The sequence below is a fragment of the Pogoniulus pusillus genome, chromosome 13 (assembly GCF_015220805.1).
Source record: "Pogoniulus pusillus isolate bPogPus1 chromosome 13, bPogPus1.pri, whole genome shotgun sequence".
NCBI classification, from domain to species: Eukaryota; Metazoa; Chordata; class Aves; order Piciformes; family Lybiidae; genus Pogoniulus; species Pogoniulus pusillus.
The window spans coordinates 15245893-15266533 of record NC_087276.1 but is presented as its reverse complement, the minus strand read 5'-3'; the positions used below and the strand labels follow the sequence as shown (position 1 = coordinate 15266533).

Here is a 20641-nt window from a genome sequence, read left to right as displayed (position 1 = left end):
GTAGAGTTTCATAGCAATATTTTGATGTCTGATTGGTTCTGAAGGGTGGAGTAGTCAGCAGCACATCCTATTTTCTCTTTTCATGTGCCCATCCTAGCAGATGTAACTGTTTCATCCAAGTGCTTTTCCTAAGCTGGAGTCTTCCTATTAGGGGCACATAGCATGCAGGAAGCTCCTATCGCAGTGCAGGTATTTCAGGAGGAGGATTTCTGTAGTTCTGTCTTCTGCCAAATCTTACTTTTGTCATCTGCAAGGGGCTGTTTTGAAGCTGCTACATTATGGCATGAATCTAGTTGCAAAGAGCTTGTGAAAGAGGCCCTTGTAAATACAGCCTGCTCCAGCACCTTTTGAAGAACTGCCTGAAGGTTTGGGGTCATACCCTTTGAAGCCCAAACATCACACTTCTGGAGAAAGATATCTCTTTGGTTTGTATGTTGACATGTGGCTTGCAATTATTATTTTGATCTACAGGCAACAGAGAAGCCACTCTGTGAAAAGATTGTTTCTCTCTCTGCTCCTAGTACAGAGCAGGGGAGGTTTATACGGAAACCTGAAGCTATAAACAATGGGCTGTAAACAAAGGAGTCAGTGCCTCCCATGTTTGTCGGCGAACACAAAACAGTAATGAAATATTTATAAGCTTTTAGAAGTAATTACAGTGATGATATGCAGAGTTTAATTTGGAAGCAATCGCAAGATAAATGAAAAATTAATTTTCCATACTTATTGGTTCACTTTCAGACTCATTAAAAAATAACTCGTCCTCCTTGTAGCAATAAGATGTGCCAAATTACCTGATTAACATAAACTACAATCCCCTTCTCCTCCTATTAGAGGAATTTTACAAGTGGCTAAGTTGTCTGTTGTTCCTTTTCTTTTTTTGATCAGAGCACATATGAAGAGAGATTTGAGCTTTTACTGCTGATTATATTGCCTCTCCTTGGCAGGACTGGTATTTTATGTTCCCTTGCAACATGAATAGACTTCCAGAGCTTGCTTTTTCACTACGAAGCAGGTATACGTTAGAGGGCTTTAAATCAGAGGGTTAGTCTTACACTGGCTTGCAGACTAAGGTGAGCTAAGGGAATGCAACAAGTATTCCATTAAATTAAACATCATTCTACTCTGATATAAATGTCATTCCGAGGTAAGTCCTCCTATTGTTTTACTCATTAAGACACTGAAATCTATGAATAGACCAAACTTGTGTTGTGGTGGTTGTGAACTAGTTGAGCTGAATTGCAGAATCCCCTGGGAATGGTCTAATTCTGCTTGCACTGATCTTGGCTGCTCTCAAAGAGAGCACAGTTAGGTAACAGTATCATCTCTTGGCCCATCTGTCCTTGAAACTTGAAATTCACTGTGAGTGTTGTTTTCACAGAAGAGTCAAACAAAGGGATCATTGCCAGGTTTCAACTCTGAGTGATTAAGTAGGATGCAAATAATGCACTGGCACTATCCTGGTTTTCCAGAGGAGACAAAGTTCAGCCCCCAAACCTGAAATTACTGTTCTTGGTATTTCCCTTGCTTATTTGTAAAGTGAATACAACAAAACAGATCTTCTCTATGTTTGAGGGTTGTGAGACTCAGTCAGCTGGGGTTTTTTTCTCTTTCGGTTTCCATCCAACCTCCTGTCTACCCCCTGGTTCCTTGCATCCAAATCCTATGGCTCTCAGGCAGCACTTGCTGGGAGCCAAGCTCCCCTGCAGGAGACAGCACAGTTCTCATTCTGCCTCCAGATACCTGGTGGCTCAGTGTGTTTTGCAATTGTGCAAAAGGTGGAAATGGAGAAGTGCAAGCTTGTTTGCTGACGCTGCAGGTCACACAAACGTGCACAGGTATCCAGAACATACATAAAAACAGCTGTGGCTGCCTATTCCCCAGCTAGTGCTCGCCATTTGGTTCCCAATAAGCATTGAAGTTGCTTTCTCTGCTGTTGGAGAGGACATCTCTATGAGAAGGTAACCATGGGAGAGACAAAGATCAGAGGGAATTTTGGGATGTTTTTTGGTAACCCATATCCCAGGATGTGATTGTAGCTCTCGCTCAGTTTGAGCATTGCTGTCTCATGCTCAATATGCCTGTTGTGTTACATTTAGTGTACCTTGCAGCCCAAGAAGAGTTGGGCTGACAGCTGAGAATTATCTTGCATGTGAAACCTGTGGAAGTTCTGTTTTGTTGTTCCTGTTATTTCATTTTTTAGCGATGATCCCAAGCAGAAATGTCTTGAAAGCAGGCTGTGGTGAGAATTCCCAAGGGCTCCTGGGTAATGGCCTCTTAGATTTTAGTGAGTTGTGCTAATTGCTCTATTTGGCTCATGATCAGTTTCGTGAAGGCTTCTGTAAGCAACCAGCATGGGACTTGAAATCTAAAAATGCTCATTAGGTATAAAATGGCTTCTGCTAAAAGAAGGGAGTGGAGTGACTATGACCGTAACATTAGTTGTCAAGCTGCCTAGTGAAGCCAGAAGGTGAAACAGTCAGGCTGACATTAGGCAGGGGATGTACCAGATAAATGTCTGTACCACTGACTCTTCTCCCAGGTTGATCACTTTATCCTCATCTGAAATCTTTAATGATCTGAGAGATCTGGGCCCTGTTGCTGAAGTAAGCTCCATGCACGAAGCCTGCTGCTACAACTTACAGTATTGGCTACTGTACTGGAGAACTGCCTGATATCAGGGATCTTTCCAGTGCAACAGGCTGTAGAAACAGAATATGATGACACTGTTTGGTGCAACCTGCTCTAGGTGACTCTGCTCTGGCAGGGGTTTCAGCTAGCTGATCTCAAGAGGTCCCTTCCAGCCCCTCTCATTCTGTGATTCTCTGGGCACTCTTGCCATACAGTATTTGAACAATGAGCAACCAGAAGCAAAGGCCTGAACAACCTTTTCTCCCCAAATGCCAACAGAGAAGGTATTTGTTGCTTTGCCATTTCTCCTTTTTTCTTTCCATGAAAATGTTGACATTTTGAAAATGTTGACATTTCAAAAGTATTTGTTTCTAATTAGAAGCCAAAATGCATTATCTGTCTCTGTAAATTTCCCTGTTTTCAAAAGCCGAAGCTGTGCTTCAAAACCAAGGAAGTGGGCGTTTGATATTCGAATTTGGAAGACACAGACTCTGCCTGTGATCAGGACAGCCTGGAGACACAAAGCATACAAGGAGCCAGGCAGCTGCCTGGCAAGCACACTGCTGGGAACGTGGCTGGACTGGTCACTGAAGCAGCCTGTGTTGCTGCCTGGTTCTGCTTCAAACAGAAGTAAAATACTGGGAGAACTGGCGAGTTCTACCAAAGCACTTGGATGCTGTGAAATCAAAGCTCTTGGATGGAGAACTATTCCAACCAAAATTGGTGCACTTTACTGTACAAATAAGCTATCTGCCTGAGCAGTGTTATAGTTACCAGTGGAGTTTCAGGATTATTTCCGTATTTTGGTATTTTTAGGTAAGGTTGGGAAGTGTATAGAAAGAATAAATGAAGCAGAAATAGAAAACAGGATTAAAGGACACAGTGGGACAAGTGTGAGGAAAAAAAAAGCACCAAGAATGAGTGGTGAATGAACACTAGAAAGAAGAAAGCTTCAGGATTTTGCAGTCTGAGTGCTCTTGCTGTTTAGAGCTCTACCTTCAAGTATGGTGGGAATGACCTGAACAGCTGCAGATCACTTTCAAACACTCCAAGCCAGAGGGAAGGGGAAAAGCTGGAGAGCAGGGCTTGGGGAGGTGTTGGATCACATTGTAATAAGCAGTGAAAGGGGGTAAATTCTGCAGAGGGGATGTAACTTTGGCACAGAATCTCAGCTGTTAGTTGCTACCTTTTGTGCTGTGAAAGGGAATACTGAGTGGTGTGTTAAAACTTTCCTTTGCTCCTGAGCTATGGACCTGAGAACCTCTCCATGTTCATTTGTGAATAATTAATGTTACTTGCCCAGACTAAAGCTTACTCCATAACATCAGTGAAATCAGTGTTAGGACACAGATTAACTCCCTCTAACTGTCAGATTCTTGGAAGACATACCTTGCTGAACACTGGGTGGATTGATTAGAGGCATTTGTCCACAGCTGACTTTGGTCATCACTTCTGAAGCTCAGTCTCTAAGCCCCTGACTGGAACGTGTCTAGATTTGCAGAGGGATTTACTTCACAGGGACTCTCACTTAAATATGGAAGCAGGAGAAAGCAACTCAAATCACCTCTCTAAAAAACTCTGTTTTGAATTCCTTCATGTAGTGGAAGAATGAAGTCCAGTCTCCATGTGAAAGCACTGGGTTACTCTTACTATTTTTGTTGTTAAAGTCTGTATATTTCACCAGTGCTTTATGTGTGGTGGTGGTGTAAAATGGCTGAGAGAGACAGAGAGCAAAGCAGATCTCCAAACTCTCACCTTGGCTAATCTCATTTCAATCTCATTCCTCCAGCTGCAGGACTAGAATGTGTCGTGCAAAGTTGGTCAACAAGAACAAAACCCTCAAAAACCCACCACCACCAAACGCAACAAAAACCACCACCAGTGCAAAACCCTCCCAGAAAACCACCAAATGAAAAGCAAGCAACCAAAAAGAACAAACCCAAACCAAACAAACCCAAAACCTCACTGCAATGGAATACATTTCGAGGAAGATGTTTGGAATTTGGAATTAGAGCTTTACCTTTGAATGGGTAATTGTTCTTGGCATCACTAAGGGTAGCTAACAAAACCCACTGTGCCCTTCGGGGACAGAGGTAAATGGGGGTTTGGCAAAGATGGAGCAAATATTTTGTGTTGTAAGGGAAGGCAATTCCTCTGGGTCAGGTAGAACAGAAGCACAAGGGGGCTGGCAAAGTATGCAGCAGAATTGTGTATGCAATCAGTACGGGGGAGGTTTTTGCTTTTCGTCGAATCCCAGAACAGGTGGAGTTGGAGAGCACCTCTGCCCATCATGGGCTGCAGGCCAGCTGCCCACGCAGGGGCCTGGCGCGGTGCAGGTGCCCTGGCGCGGTGCAGGTGGCCTGGCGCGGTACAGGTGCCCTGACGAGGTGCAGGTGGCCTGACGAGGTGCAGGGGTGGGAGAGCGCGCGGCGGCGGGCGGCTCGCGCTGCGGTGCGGTGCGTGCCGCCTTTGCTGCTGCTGTTGCTCAGGAGAGGGCGGCAGAGAAGCAGCGGAGTTGCGAGCGGCTCCTGTCAGGGCTCCCCAGCTCCGCTCAGGGCTTGAAGAGCAGCCAGAGCACATCGGGGCTCTCAGAAGCCCAATCTCCCTCAAAAAGGCAGCTTCGTCCGTCTTTAGAAAGAGTACAGAGCACTTGGAAGATGTCGAATTCCTGTGGCAGCCCAGAGGACGCGGGGAAGCAGCGAGGCAGAGATGGCAAGATGAGGAGGGAGGAAGTGGATGATTCTCAACCTGAGGGGAAGAGGTTGAAGCTGGGGAATGAAGGAAACATTGGGAAGGACAGAGGAGCAGCAGCGGCAGAAGAAGAAACAGAAATAACGCCTTGTTCAGGCGGAGAAGAGCCCGTGCCCGAAGGCGAAGGCGAAAGTGTAAGTGCTGTTGCTCAGGGGCTCTGAACTGGGAAAGAGGGAAGGGGTGTGAGGTTGCCTTCGAAATTGTTTGTCATGCCAAAGTTGCTGCTTGGGCATCAAGTAGTGTAGGATGAATGTGCTCAAGTGTCCCACCTCACTGAGATGGGAGGAATGTCGTTCTTCAGTTTCTGATCTTGGCTGCATGCTGTTGCGTGCAGGAGAGTGTTTTGCCCTGGCTCTCGCTGCTAAGTGCTTGCAGAGGGAACATGCCAGACAAGTGACGTTTTCGGAGGGTGAGGGCCCTGTGCCTAGTTAGAAAATTGGGAGCAGCTGGTGCATTAAACCGAACGTTGTGGCTTGTTTAGCAGCCTGTCCGTTCGGACTTTCAGCTGCGTCTTGGTGGTAGCGGATTATTGCACAGCGGGGGGGCGGTGGTGGTGGTGGAGAAGGGGAAGGAGAGTTGGTGGTTAGAGCTCCTCTGGTGGGAGAGCAAATCTTTTCTGTTGAGATGTCGCAAGAAAGAGCTGTCGAACAGCTGCCTCTACGAGTAGCCTCCTCTCCAGATCTTTACAGGAGGTTAACTTCGCCGGTGTTTTCTGGCTGGTTATTGAGCTCAGATGCTGTGCCTCCCGGCAAGCTTCTGAGAAACAGCAGAAAACGTGGGGGGAGTGTGTGTGGGGGCATGGGTTCCCGGCCAGCTGAAGCTCGTCTTCGCATGGTGCAGTTTGAGTCAGGTACTTCTCTTGGACATACACTGGCTGCTTCCCTCTATTGGACTTGGGAGTGTGTGTGTGTACAACAGTGTCTTGGGTGTAGATGTTTCCTGTTTAAGCAATCATATGCTGAGAGTAGACCACCTAGAATTCAGTGAACAGCTGCTGGAAATGTTAGTGTACACATTTTATCTCAGAGTTCTCTGAAATGTTTTTGTTTGTTGGTTTTCGTGGGTTTTTTGTTTTGTTTTGTTTGTGGGGTTTTTGTTTGTTTTGCTGTTGCCCCCCCACCCCTGCACCGATTTCCTGGATGAAGCTGCCACTCTTCGAATGAGGAGTTAAGTGGATGTTCCACATCTCACCAGGACTTAAGTAATGTGAAAGATAGTTTACTCAGTGCATTCTGACAATATTTTCTCGAACTGCAACAGTTTTCCTGACAATCAGGTATTTAAAATGTACCTAGAGCATCAGTCCCTGGAACTGCAGGTAGCTGCACTTTGGTGTAAGTCTACATTTTGGGTTTTCAGTGGTTTTGAAGGTTTGCTCTTTTAACTCACAAATAGCCAAGTAGCACTTTTGTCCTGATACCAGTTTTGTCAAAGAGTTAATTATTATTTATTTTGCCCCTATACCTGAAAGGTATACGATATATGGGCAAATTAATTGGTCAAATTGTAACCCTTGTTCTTGTCCATTAATTTCCTTTTTTCCCCCCTATTTAAAGTAAAAGCTTAAAATCCACATCATTTAATGATAAATATTAGTAAATGAGAACTAGTGTGAGTTGGGAGTCAAAGTATTTTTAACAGTACATTTTTCTGTGATATTTAATTAGGAATTTATTGAAAATTAAGCCTTCATTGAGTAAGTATAGTTTGTCTTTTGAAGTGGATCAGTTTTAATGTGTAGAACACACCAGAAGGATGGGTACCTAAGTTACTGGGCTCTGCTTTTTTTGTGAGGTTAGGCTTACACCCTTATCAGTGTTCTGTCACTACAGGGAAGTTCTGTGGTGAGATATGATCTGTTATTCTTCTTCTTGTCATTTTAAAGACCTGTGTATATCTGCTCCAACATTATATTCTGACTTTTAGGGTGTTATTAAAAGTATTAGAACAGATGTATGGTATTGAGCAATCATTTCAGGAGTGAAACAGTTTTTACTACAAAATAACTGTTCTTAGAGTAATTTTTAAATTAAACTGAGGTTGATTGCAAAATTCATCAGAACTCATTGAAGCTGTTCTTTCTGCTTGCTTCAATAGAGTCTTGCTTGGGATGTTGCACTACATTTTGTATGAAGTTCCAGGTGGTGTTTTTTGTCTCCCTGTTTAAAGCAGTGTTTCTAATTTGGAGGCATTATTAGAAATAAATTGTGCCTTTTGGAATTCTGTAACCATAAAATGCTGAAGACAGTAAGAACTTGTTTAACAATCACACTAAGAGTAGTTTATTGCCTTGTAGAAAGCAAGCTGCTGAAAAAAGATGGACTGTGTGCCCTTAGGAAACACTGGAATGACTTCATTTCTGTGCTTAGAAGGATTTTATTTTAATAGGCATAGTGGTATGGGTAATCAATGCAAGCATTGGAAGAACATTTCCTAATAGTCCATTATGTCTTCTATTTTAGAGAGGGACATTAAAAAAGACGTAGGCTTTGGACTAGTCAGCACAGTAAAAGTGCTATTTCTTTCTTTATTCTGCTTCTGTTTGCCTGATTCAATGCCCATTCTTAGGTTTAGAAGAAAGAAATCTACCTGGGTCATCTGCTCTAACTCCCTACTCCACTGATTATGAAATCCTGTGTTATGGGGACTGCAAATGCCATCAATATTTTATGCTTGTGAAATGATGCATAATACTGCTGGGCATATCCTTGGCATTGTGCATTTGTAACAGTAGCTGCTGCTGAGTAGAAGTTGCTTGCAGAAGGACATTTGTGTTGCTGGCTTCACTGGGCAGAGCTGTGTTTGTTTGCCATGGGAATGTGAAAGGCTGTGTTTGCCAACAGCTCTTTTGCAGTGGTGTCTGGAATGATTCCTCAAATGAGCTCCTCTTCACAAGAGGAAACTAATTTAAGGGTGGTGGAACACTGGGACAGGCTGCTCAGGAAGGTGGTGGAGTCTCCATCTCTTGAGATATCCAGAACCTGCCTGGATGTGTTCCTTTGTGACCTTTAGGCTCACCTACCTAGGCACAGAGATTGGTCCCTTCCAACTCTTAAGATTCCATGATCTTTTCACCTAGTGCTAGTAGCTAGTTAGCAATTAGTTTTACCCTGGGTTACTACACTAATTCAGACATCTGTAATTTGCTTTTTGCCACCTTCTTATTACTTACATTTATAATAAGGAAGCTACTCACAGCAGGTGTGAATCTCACAGCCATGTAATTTTTTGCCCTCTAATGTTTCTTCTTGGCATAACATTGTAATTAAGTATTTTGTTGAAATAAAATGGAGTGAAATCTTCATGGTAAGGTACAGCTTTTCTCATTTGGTACAGATGGTCAGGAATTAGCCTTTGCAGGAGCTGGTGAGTCACCCCCTGTTCATCAAAAAACTGTCTAAAAGTGTTTAAGCAGGGTCTCTGCAGAATTAAATCTACATCTTCTATATGTGAAGCACAACCACAACTGTCAGATACATGTTGCCATCCTTCCTGTGCTCTAGCACACAGTGGGGATTAATTAGTGTAGAATAGTATTTACTGAGATAACATTTGAAAAAGCAAGAATACAAATAATGATCTTTATCTAGACTGATAGATGTGTTCTTCCTCTGACTAGATGTTACAGGTTAGCAGTGGGTTATGATCACTAAGAACATATATTCTGCTAATCCATCTACCCCTGTTCTTAGAAGCGTGTTTGGTCTCTCTAATGAACTGTTAGCCCATATGACCTGGTGAGGTTGTTTAGATTATGGTGCAAAGATGTTTCTGTGTTGATAGTGCCTCCTTCCTTACAAACCAAACTGTTCTTTTTCTTCTCTAAATATCTGTATGAAATTCATAGAGCAAGACCAAAATCTTGGGTTTGGTTTGCTTTCTCTAGTGCCCATATAGTGTCTTAGTAGTGTTTGTTGTTGTTGGGTGGATTTTTTTTTTTTTTTTTTTTTTTTACAAAAAATTGCCTTTGCATACCTGGAAAAGAGGAAAGTGTAGAAGTAGAGTCAAGAATTGCAATTTCTCACTGTTAACATCTAAAGTGATGTCTTCATTGCAGGTTTGGAACTGCCATGTTGTAGAGGAAAGTATGTGAAAACTTGCTCTTTCATAGTTCTGCAGGAGAAGAAAGCTGCCTTGGATCACCTCTGAAGAGCTGACTACACTTAAACTGGTGTCATGTGACAAATGCAGCCTTCTAAATCTTGGGTGTTAATAGATATCTAAGTAGTTTAGATGGGAAGTTGTAGCATGCTGTGTGTTGTCCTTGTCTGCATACAGAGCAAACTGACCCATGTCATTACTCTCTTGAAAAGTGCTGAGAGATCCACTCCTTAAAAATGCTTCATCTTTATTTAAAAGCTGGTAGTTATTTGGGAGTTTTGAGGCCTGTTGAAATACTGGAAAACTGCCCTTTGTGCTGGCTTAAATTCTTAGCATGCTCCTCCCATGCTCATCGCTGCCAGCGTGAGGTATTTGGAACAAAGATTTAATCCTCTCCCTGTGGCCTTTGCTGTGGCAGTACCGTGTGGTACCCAGATCCCAGACTCCTGCTTTGACCAGTCTAACGTTAAGGGTACGAGAAGCTTTCCAACTTTCACTGTCTCCACACATCTGATTGCCGCTTCACACTGTACTTCTACTGGGCCCATTTAATAGACTCTGAATCAATCAGGGTGGAAAAGACCTTCAAGATCTTTGAGTCCGATCTATCACCCAACACCATCTAATTAACTAAACCATGGCACATCCAGTCTCTTTTTAAACACTTCCAGGGACAGTGACTCCACTACCTCCTTGGGCAGCTCATTCCAATGCCACTCACTCTCTCTGTGATGAACTTCTTCCTAACATCCAGCCTAAAACTCCCTTGGTGCAGCTTGAGACTGTGTCCTCTCCTCCTGTCCCTGGTTGCCTAGGGTAGGAAACCAACCCCCACCTGGCCACAGCCTCCTTTCAGGTAATTGTAGAGAGCAGTAAGTTCTCCCCTGAGCATCCTCTTCTCCAGGCTAAAAAACCCCAGCTCCCTTAGCCTCTCCTCACAGGGCTTGTGATCTAGACCCCTTGCCAGCTCTCTGCTTCAGCTCTGCTGGTGAGCTGTAATTCCCAAACTAGGTAAGCATACCTTGGCAAACGGATAATTTAACATGTTACTTCCTGAGAGGAGAGGAAGAATTGTTTAGGAATTAAGATAAGAGCTTGAACTTAAAAAGCCTACTGCTTGGTTCAAGATAAGATGAAATTTCCTCATGTGAGGGACAGATCTGGATTCATGGTGTCAAATTAAAAACTCCATGAAGATGAGATGAGCACCTAGGACTGAACCTGGCACCTAGATTCACTGCAGAAACATCAGTATGTGCCTTCAGCAGTGTGAGCTGCTGTCAAGCAAGTACTTGAAGTACATAGCAAATATGTAAGAAAGCACTGAGTATGAAAATGGTGTTAATAAATGTGCATTTGATTTGTCTATATTATCTTTAAGTCAGCTTACAGGCAAAGTAATTTTAAATTCAATAACTGGAGTAATTTTCATGCAATCTGTGCATCAGCAAAGAGTCAGGTCTAGGAAGCCTGAAACTTTGACCTTTCTCTGCATTGCCTGCAGCTTTACACTGTCTTCTCATATAGGTTTCCTTCTTTTGGAAGAACTCATTTGCCCCTTAGAGTTGGTTTATTAAGAAAACTTGTGTGTAGGTGGCTTTGTGCTCTTGATTTATGACTATTACTTTGGATCCTACTTATGAATATTTGAAAGGGAATTGTGTTTAGACAGAACCTGGGATGGTGGGTCTGTGCTGGATGGAGTGTGCTATTTAAGATGCTCATTTTTGACTCTCAAGATCCTAAACAGTTTTAAGCATTCTGCTATTAAGACTGTTGTAAGTTTTTTTTCCCCTTCTCCTTATAGTACTGCTAAGTATCTCCACAGATTTTATGTCCTCAAATTATGGAAGGGCATAGATCCCTTCTAGGAGGACACCACAGAATGGAAACAGTTCATACGGCATGGCATTTGGAATATGATGTCTGCACCTGCCATTCTTCTCCTGCCTTTTTTGGGGTCTGGTTACCTGATTTAGAGGGTAACTTCAGGATATAGTATGTTACCTTGTTAGGAAAATGATAATATCTTCCAGAATGAAGAGTTTTGTTGTTTTGGTTCAGATTCTGTGGCGGAGGGCAGAGGCATAATTTTCCTTAAGAAAGGAGAGGATGCCTCATGAGTGGTGGTATTGACAAATGAGTAGTGGGATAAGCTGGTACAGGAATATTTACTGAATTCCAGTAATGGAGACTTCTGTAGAAAGATGTGGATAAATGGTATTAAAAAATGAGCTTGGCCTTGATTTCAAGTCCAAGAACCAGTCAATGAGAAATAATTTCCTGGAAATGGCGTCATTCTCCTGTTAACCTTCTGCTGGTTAATGCCCATGTCAGTAGACAGTGTCGCTGTGACGTGTAGCAGTGACTGCACTAAGGAATTGGCTAAGACAAGGAAAGGCAGCAGAAATAGACCCTTGTGGATGACTTCAGTGTAACACTTTTACTGTAGTTATTAGGGCAGATCACTAGATGGCAGGGGGTAAGTGTACAAAGCTGAAGACTTCATAGAAGCTGCCTGGTTATTTGACATGGGGAAGATGTCTCTCTGTTCAGTAAATGACTGAACAAACACGTTTTTCACGTGCAATGGCAACCAGGAGTAGCATAAACCCTTTGTGTTTACCTACTGAAAGCTTCATTCCACTGAAAATGAATATTCACAGAGTAGTTTTGTCTGAGTTTGGATAATCAATTACCTGGTACTCTAATTTTTGTAGAGCAACTGGAATTTCACTTCTAATTGAAATTACAACCAAAATGCATTAAAATCTGAAGTGCAGAAGACAACATTTGTGGTCTACAGAGTTGAGTTAGTGGCAATATGAAATTAAGATATCGAATAATTTTGCTCCTGTCTTTTCCCTTCTTTAACTCAAGATGGATTAGTGTGTATTGAATAATCCCCCATTCACTATGAAAAATGCTTTCATTTTATTTCTTTACTATGTATTTTCTTGCTGGATTCTTCTTCAGTGTTTGCAACCTTAGTCCTTAGCCTGGGTTTAAACACTGGAGAGTAGAAGCCACATGGGAAATGGAATCAGGCTGATGCTTCAGCAGCTTTCCCCTTTCTTGTGGAGTACTCAATGTTCAGCCTAATCTATGAGTGCATTATTATTAAAGAGTTGTCTGTTTTGTTCCATTAATTACCCTGCAGCATTTGATGCAGTACCACCCATGTAATTTCTCTCTAGACAGTGCACTTAATGTGCTCTGATGCTTTGTCCACTGTTGCAGTCCTTAAATGGGCCATGGAGTTACAGTCTTGTCTAGACTAGAAAGGAACTTACTCTTTAAGAATGCACAACTTTTATTAGTTGCCTTGTGTCTTAAGCCAATATTAAAATGGACTTAAGTTGTTTTCAGCAGTAGTGAATCAGGCTGGTGTGCTGACAGGAAGCTTCTGGTAGCTTGGTGTGTGTGTGTGTGTGAAAAACAACAGTTGAGTAGCTTCACTTAATGTCATTGACTGAAAATGGTAAATAATGAACTAATTCTCAATTAGTTGGACTGAGATTTAATTAATAAAGGTCCATCTAAGATTCACAAATCGATGAGAAGTGGCAGGAGAGGACATGTTGGTAGCTGTGGTCCTTGGAAATGATACTTTCATTCTAGTCTGAAAAGCAAAACTTGGTTCAAGTGAGAAAGGTTGTCCTAGCACAATAATTATTGAAACAGTTATTTCCATCCCACATGCTTACAATATTGTGCCTTTCAGCCATTTGACACTGCCCATTACACCCTTGTGTCTAACAATAATGCTGCAGAATGCTCATGTCCCTGTTCTGCTGGCTCAGGTCCTTGCGAGGAAATGTAGACTCTGTTGTGGATCACTGTGCTCCAAGTGTTATTGTATATTATAGATTCTTTAGGATCCCCGGGAAATAACACTTCTCCAGTCCTTCACTTCATTAAGAAAATTATTCTTTAGCTAATTGGTTACTGGACTGAGAAGTCAGAAGGTGAAGGCAAAGAGAAACATGTACTTGGCCAAGGCTATACAAATCATTATCTGAAATGCTCTAGCTAGTCACATGGCAGACCTTTGCTGTTAAGACCAGTGATCCCCAACCTGTGACTCAGACAGAAGGTCTTTAGTTGTTCTCTTTTATTGATGAAGAACAAAGTTGAGTATCTGTGGTGTATTAGCTGCTCACTGTTGCTGCCTGAAGACTTATCAAGAGGGTCATAATGGCCTTTAACAACTGAGCTGGGACACCGTAGAATCAGCCATCAGTGGCGTAACTTTGGAGAGCTCTATGCTTTCCCAGGTCATCGTGACCTTGAATAGTTGAGCAAAGGCAGCATAGGATCAGTCACTAATGGCATGCACTTGAAGAGCTCTGTATTTGCCCAGCTTTCTGGTATTGGTTACCTTTGATAATAGGGAGATGTTGAAAGACTTTGTTCACGTTTCCATTACTGTTGTGTCCATGAGTAGTGTGTTAAGTTTCTGGTTGAGAGAAGCAGGGTTGTTTATTTAATCATCGTCTTCTGAACTTACTGATTGGGGGGTTTTAAGATGAGAATTTCAAATAACAGTGTAAGCTCATAGTCACTTAAAATTTTTATTTCTTTATTTGCTGTGTCAGAGTGGCTGCAGATGCTGGCAGATTGCACAGCATGGACTGTTTCTGCAAGATCTGAAGGTCAAAAATGTGATGTTTTGCCAGCTGGTAATGAACTGGTTTTGCCCTGGTAGTGAACTGTGTTTTTTAAATGCTAGTTGCATATTTCAGATTTGATATTCTTGTTGATACCTGAATCTGGCGTAACGCTTTTTATTGAGCACTTGTTTCTTCTTGTGCAAATGGATTCTTGGCTAGTGCAAATACCAAATAAATATACATAGCCTTAAGTGGCAAATGAAAACTTTCACAAACAGCAAGGATTGAATTTCATCCAGTAATTTTGTACTTAATCTATAGCATAGTGGGTCAGAGTTGCTTTCTTCTGCCATCCTATTTAGTGAGCACTAATTACATGCTTTGCAAGGGTCAAAAAATCCAATTATTTTCTATATTCATTATGCAGTCCCCATGTTTCAATGTCCAAAGTCAGTACTCTGTGACAGGGTGTGAGAGGCCAACCCCGTTTAAAGTCCCAGCAAGAATAAGAGGTGTTTGGTAAGGTACAATAACTGTATTTTTGTGGTTGATCAGGAGACAAAGTTGTGATGGAGACAAGTCAAGAACATGCTAAAAGGCTGCACTTGAACCCTGACAGGCTTGTAGCTAGCACAGAATTAGAGTGATAGGTGAGAAATGGATTCTGACTGAGGTACATGGAAAGAAGGGTAGAGTGAAACAGGTTGCATAGAGTGGACTGGTTGAGATTATGTCTGAGGAAAGAGTTGGGGGTATGAACTGAGAGGCTCAGTATGGGCTGACAGGGCACTCATGCAGCCCAGAGGGCATCTGTGTTCTGGGTTGCATCAAGATGAGTGTGGCCAGCAGAGCAAGAGGTGACGCTGCCCTGCTGAGACTCTATCTTGAATACTGCATGCAGTGCTGGTGTCCCCAGTGTACGAAGGACACAGAGCTGGTGGAGCAAGTCCAAACGAAGGCCACCAAGACAATCCAAAGGCAGGAATACATCTTCTATGAGGATAGGCTGAGGGAGCTGGGGTTCTTTAGCCTGAAGAAGACGCTAGGGGGACATTAGAGCTGCCTTCCAATAGCTGAAGGAATCCTACAGGAAGGCTGCAGAGGGACTTTTCATGAGGATGTCTAGAGACAGAACAAGGGGGAATGGTATGAAGCTGAGAAATGGTAGGTTTAGACTGGATCTTAGGAAATTCTTCAGTAAAAGGTTTGTGAGACTTTGCAACAGGCTGCACAGGGAGGCTGTGGATGCTTCCTCCCTGGAGGTATTCAAGGCCAGGGTGGATGAACCCTTGAGCAGCTGAATCTAGCTGAGAGGTGTCCTTGCCCATAGCAGGGGGGTTGGAGGAGATGAACTCTGAGGTTCCTTCTAACCTGAGCCATTTTTGGTATTGGATGATTCTATGATCTTGTACTTAGACTCAACAGTCTCACTTAAAGGTACATAACAATTCCACTTCCACTATGCAGGCTTTGGCAACATGTTTGTTTAATTACTCATGCTTAAAAAAATATTTGTCTTGAATTAATAGGATGTATGTAAATTTGTCACAGTGACTGTTATGCTCGTTGAGTCCTACTGTGTATTCAACACAATATTTTCTGTGAATGTTATTTCCCAAAACCCAAAAGCTAATCACAAAAGAAAAAAAATGGATTTAGTATGTAAAATTCTAAACTGTCCCCACAATGAGATTGTGTTAGTTCCCCAAGCTGGGCCACAGCTAAATGGAAAGTAAGAATGCTGATCAATAATACACTGGTGAGCTGATGCTGAGAGGTTTTTTCTTCAACTAAAATGTATATTTCAATTCAAACCCCCAATCTTTTCACTGTCTCTAGAGGGCAAAATCATTGACTGTTACGTTTAGAAACTGTCTGTGAATTAAGAGAGTCTGTATGCAGCTTGAGAAATTAATCACTTTTTACTTAATTTAAAATAAATAATGACACTGTAGAAAGCTGCTGCAGTAGATTTTAAAAGAGGCTGGTTCTTAGAAAAACAGCAGAACCAAATTTCTTCCTCTGGCTGCAGGCTGGTTTCCAAGTCTTACAGGCACAACAGTTTTTGGATACGTGACAGTATCATCTTCTAACGTCTCTAAGTACATGCTGCACAAAGACCTGATGCTCTTGGCCACTAATCATAGAATCATATAATTGTCAGGGCTGGAAGGGACATCAAGGATCTTGTTCCAACCCCACTGCCATGGACAGGGACACCTCACACTAGATCAAGTTGCTCAGAGCCACATCCAGCCTGGCTTTAAAGACCTCCAGGGATGAGGCTTCCACCATCTCCCTGGGCAACCTGTTCCAGTGTCTCAGCACCATCGTGGTGAAGAACCTCTTCCTAACATACACTCTGAATCTACTCACTTGTAGTTTTGCTCCGCTTCTCCCAGTTCTATCACTGCCTAACATCCTAAAAAGTCCCTCAGTAGCTTTCCTTGAGGCCCCCTACAGATACTGGAAGGCCACAATAAAGTCTTTTCTGAGCCTTTTCTTCTCCAGACTGAAAAATCCAGAGAAGAGACCTTGCTTAGATTTCAGGACTAGAGTTGACTGTTAGACCCTGGATTCTGTTACAAGTCAGCACTAACTCCATCTACCTCAAACTACCTGTTTGAGGTAGAACACATGATTTTTGAAAGAGCAACTGTTGATAAAAGCTTATGGACAACCCATCAAATTTTCAGGTAAATGCCTTCCAGTAGATGATTATTCTCTCCATGTCCTTACTGTAGCTGGAATTTGCCTAACTGCACATCCCAGCCTGTGCAGATTTGTTGCACCAGATCTTGGTTACTCTCTTGGTGGGAGTAGTGTCATAGCTTTTTCTTGGATAAACTGAGTAACTGTATGCATCTACTTTTTTTTTCTATCTTGAAGATCTGTGTTCCCCATCTGAAGTAATTAATCTCCACCCTTTCTCCCTCTTTTGCAAGTACAACATTTTGGAAGAAAGCTGATTCTGCTGGTTGGTTCTCAGTTAATCTTTCAGTTTTTCGGGTATTGCTCTGCCTTCAATTTCACATTCATTTAGCAACAGCTGTGAGAGAGACAGTGAACCTCTTTGTGGTAGGTTGCTGCTGAGCAGAACTACACCTTCATCCTGCTTCTGTCATGAGGCTGTTGGTACAGAAGTGCATTTCTGTCAGACAAGCCCAGAATGTATGCCTGCTATTTTGTTTGGTTTCAGTTGTCTGGTTACCAGTGACTTGATTTATACCTACCCACCTTCCTCAATTCACTTCAATAAGAGAGTGCTACTCATGGAAGAGCAGATCCCAGTGGGGACATAACTGTAGAGACATCCTAATGGGAATGACTGTTTTCTTTTTCTTTTCTTTTTTTCCCCCTCTGTGTGGGAACTTTTAGTTCATTTCATCACGTGCTGTGAAGCTGTGCAGTTAAACCAGATTGGAAATCTGTTGTTAGTTGCCAGTGCTTGATGTATGTTAAAAACAATTATTTGTATATGTGGAGCTTCAAAACTACAATGAAAAATCACTGTTTGAGTTCCCAGAGTCGCATAATGTTATGGCATTGGAAGTGACCTCTGGAGATAATCCAGTCCAACCTCCCTGCCAAAGAAGCATCACCCTGGGCAGGCTGCACAGGAATGCATCCAGGCAAGTTTTGAAAGTTTCCAGAGAAGGAGATACCACAACTCTCTGGACAGCCTGTTCCAGAACTCCAGCACCCTCACACCAAAGAACTGTCTCCTCATGTTGAGGCAGAAGCTCCTATGTTTTAGCTTGTACCTGTTGTTCCATGTCCTATCAGCACCACTGAAAAGAGCCTGGCACCTTCATCCTGACACTCACCCCCCAGATATATATAGATGGCTGAAAAGGGATCTTTTCAACTTCTCAAGATTAACCAGCCCCAGATCTCTCAGCCTGCCTTTATAGCATAGATGTTCAGATCTCTTCATCCTTGCAGCTCTGTTGGACTCCTTCCAGCAGATTCCTGTCACTCTTGACTTGGGGAACCCCAATCTGGACATGGTATTCCAGATGTGGTCTCACCTGGGCAGAGCAGAGGGGAAAGAGACCTGCAGAACAGAGGTTTGGGTTTTTATAATTCGCCCCAGGATGCCATTGGTGCTCTTGGCCACAAGGGCACATTGCTGTCCCATGGACAACTTTGCTGTCTGCTAGGACTCCAAGGTCTTTCTCCCTGGAGCTGCTCTCCTGCAGGACAACCTCTAGTCTGTACTGGTGCCTAGCGGTGTTCTTTCCCAGATGCAGGACTGTGCTCATGTCCTTATTGAGATTAATGGACCATGCTAGCTTTCAGTAAGCCTTCATCAGGAATAACTCTATTACATATCTCTACATTCTTCATCTCAAATTTTCCTAGATGAGTGCAGTATCAGGCAATCACTTCCTACCCTTACAAGAATTTGAATGGTGATTTTAATTGTATGTTATGGCCAGGAAGTATAAATTAAATGAATATTTTGTTGTTGTTATCTGACAGATGAATTTTGACCCAAAGATTACTTTCCAAGAGTCTTATTCTTCCTAGATGTTGGACTGAGGAGGACAAAAGACCAAATATATTTATGACATGAACTATTGTTTGGTGACTCAGGACTGTAACCTGCCTATCAGGTAGCTGCTGAAGCTGTTCCCTTGGGCAAATGTAGAGTCTAGACTGCCCTTAGTAAGGAAGTGTTTTACATAAAGAGAAATCGGAACACAAACAAAAAGCAAACCCAAAAAATGTAAGACAAATTATGGGCCACTGTGGTCTTCCACTTCTTGGCCGCTGTAGTGGGATGCTGCTGGAAGGTGATCAGCTTATGTATGTTATAGAAACAACTTAAGTGAGCTGCTTACTGAAGAGATGTGACTGATGTCCAAACCCCAGCTAAAAGAAATCTGACCTCTGGAGGTCATTGGAATCATCATTGAATGCTTTGAACAAGACAAAATCCACCAGCAGAGCTAGTTTCACCTGGGAGCTGTGCCTGCAAGTTTGGCTATAGAGACCTTTGAGAGCATGAAGTGGTTAGAGAGTGGTGCCAGCTTGGCTGTGGCAGTTGTTACTGGAATTTCACATCTGCATATGGCAGCCTCCAACTTTACTAAGCTTACTTTCATAAAATGAATATTTGCTTAAGTTGCTGGAGAAGTGTGGTGGTTTTTTTTTACTTGCATACCAGCTGCACCTTTGCAAAGCCACGTGAGAGCTAGCGAAAGATGTCTGTGTGCATGCATAGTGAGGCCGTATCCCAAAATAACAGGCAGAACTTTGAAACTCAACCGATGTGCTGAGGCCTCTGTCACGTTGCCTTCACTTAAGGGACAAATCAATACTTCAGCTTGGCTGTCCTTTCTGGAGTCGTTGTTAGAATCTTTGTATTCAGGAATTCCCCATGACCAAATGTGATTTCCTGCTTGTTTCTTTTCAGCATCCCCCTGCCCTTTTGTCCCCACCTTGGCAGGGTGTATATAGAGAACAGTATCCAGTACAGTTCTCCAGGGTCCTGGCATTCACCTCTGAGGTTTTGGGTAGCTAGAAGAAAAAGCTTCTGATTAGTGAGCTGACTTGCTTACATCAACAGCCTGTTCATCTGCAAGGTCTGTATGCTTTCATGTCTTTGAGTCGTTAAGGAGGCTAAATGTAGAGCTTCCTTTCAGTGTGTTTAGTGTTTGCTTTCTTCTGCTTTGCTCTATTTCCTTGAATACTACACAGCCATTTTACCTTTCCATTGTGGATGCTGAAAAGCTGCAGTGGGAAAGGCAAGTATCCAGCACTACATACTTTGAGGAATAGAGCAATTAAATAATCCTGAAGCTGTTACTCCTATGATTTATCATGTTGGGTTTTTTCTTGTGGAGGAGTAGAAAAGAGTTTCTGTAGGGATAATGACAGTTGTGTCTGTGGGGATTGAACTGCCAAATGTCTCCTGAAGCATTATAAAAATATGCCAACAGCTTAATATCAAGAAATGATGCAATTAGTATGAGGAAAGTCTCTGTGTGTGTATATATGGAAAACTCTAAATCTTCTAACAAATATATAGGATTTATCATAAAGCTACTTGGATTATCAACTATGAGTATTAAATTGTGAGTAAAGCTCTTTTTTCAAATTCATGAATCTGCCTTCAATGATGATATTTTAAAAGCAGTTATTTCAGATTTTTTTCCTGCTACCTTTTAGATATTAAGCTCTTTGGGTGATATTTTAGTGACAGATTTATCTGTAAGGCTGCAAGCAGAAATGTAAGCTGCTACACAAGAATGTAAATGAAATGCTGAGTTTTCAGTAGAGCTGAGTTTCTGCAATAATTCCATCACTTCAGTAGTATGGAATTTCAAGAACAGACCAAACTGGTAATGAGAGCCTTGATTTGAAAACTGGAAATTCAGAAGCACTGGTACTGGCTTGAAAGAAAAATCTTTCCAATCCAAGGAAGTTTTAAATGGATTTTCAGATCAAGCTTTACTGTGAGAAATAGCTCTGTGTAGCCTCTTCATTAATAATCTTTTGAGCTCTGGCTTGCCAGGCAGATGAGCTCACAGTGCAGG

General features: G+C 42.4%; 1 protein-coding gene and 1 long non-coding RNA gene across 13 annotated transcripts in view; one reads left to right on the top strand and one right to left on the bottom strand.

Annotated features, from left to right (window-relative positions):
- Positions 1-4837: 4837 nt before the first annotated feature.
- LOC135180557 (uncharacterized) lies at positions 4838-5750 on the bottom strand. The gene is made up of 2 exons (XR_010304491.1): positions 5652-5750; positions 4838-5379 (listed from the first exon to the last, which is right to left on the bottom strand). It is a non-coding gene; the product is annotated as an uncharacterized LOC135180557 (long non-coding RNA).
- The window catches only part of RBFOX1 (RNA binding fox-1 homolog 1), a 1229664-nt gene continuing 1214216 nt past the window's right edge, over positions 5194-20641 (top strand). For all 12 annotated transcript variants that reach the window (XM_064153056.1, XM_064153048.1, XM_064153051.1 and 9 more), the window contains exon 1: positions 5194-5519. In XM_064153056.1, the coding sequence (XP_064009126.1) occupies positions 5289-5519 (231 nt within the window). In that variant the 5' untranslated portion in view covers positions 5194-5288. The remainder of the gene's footprint in view (positions 5520-20641) is intronic.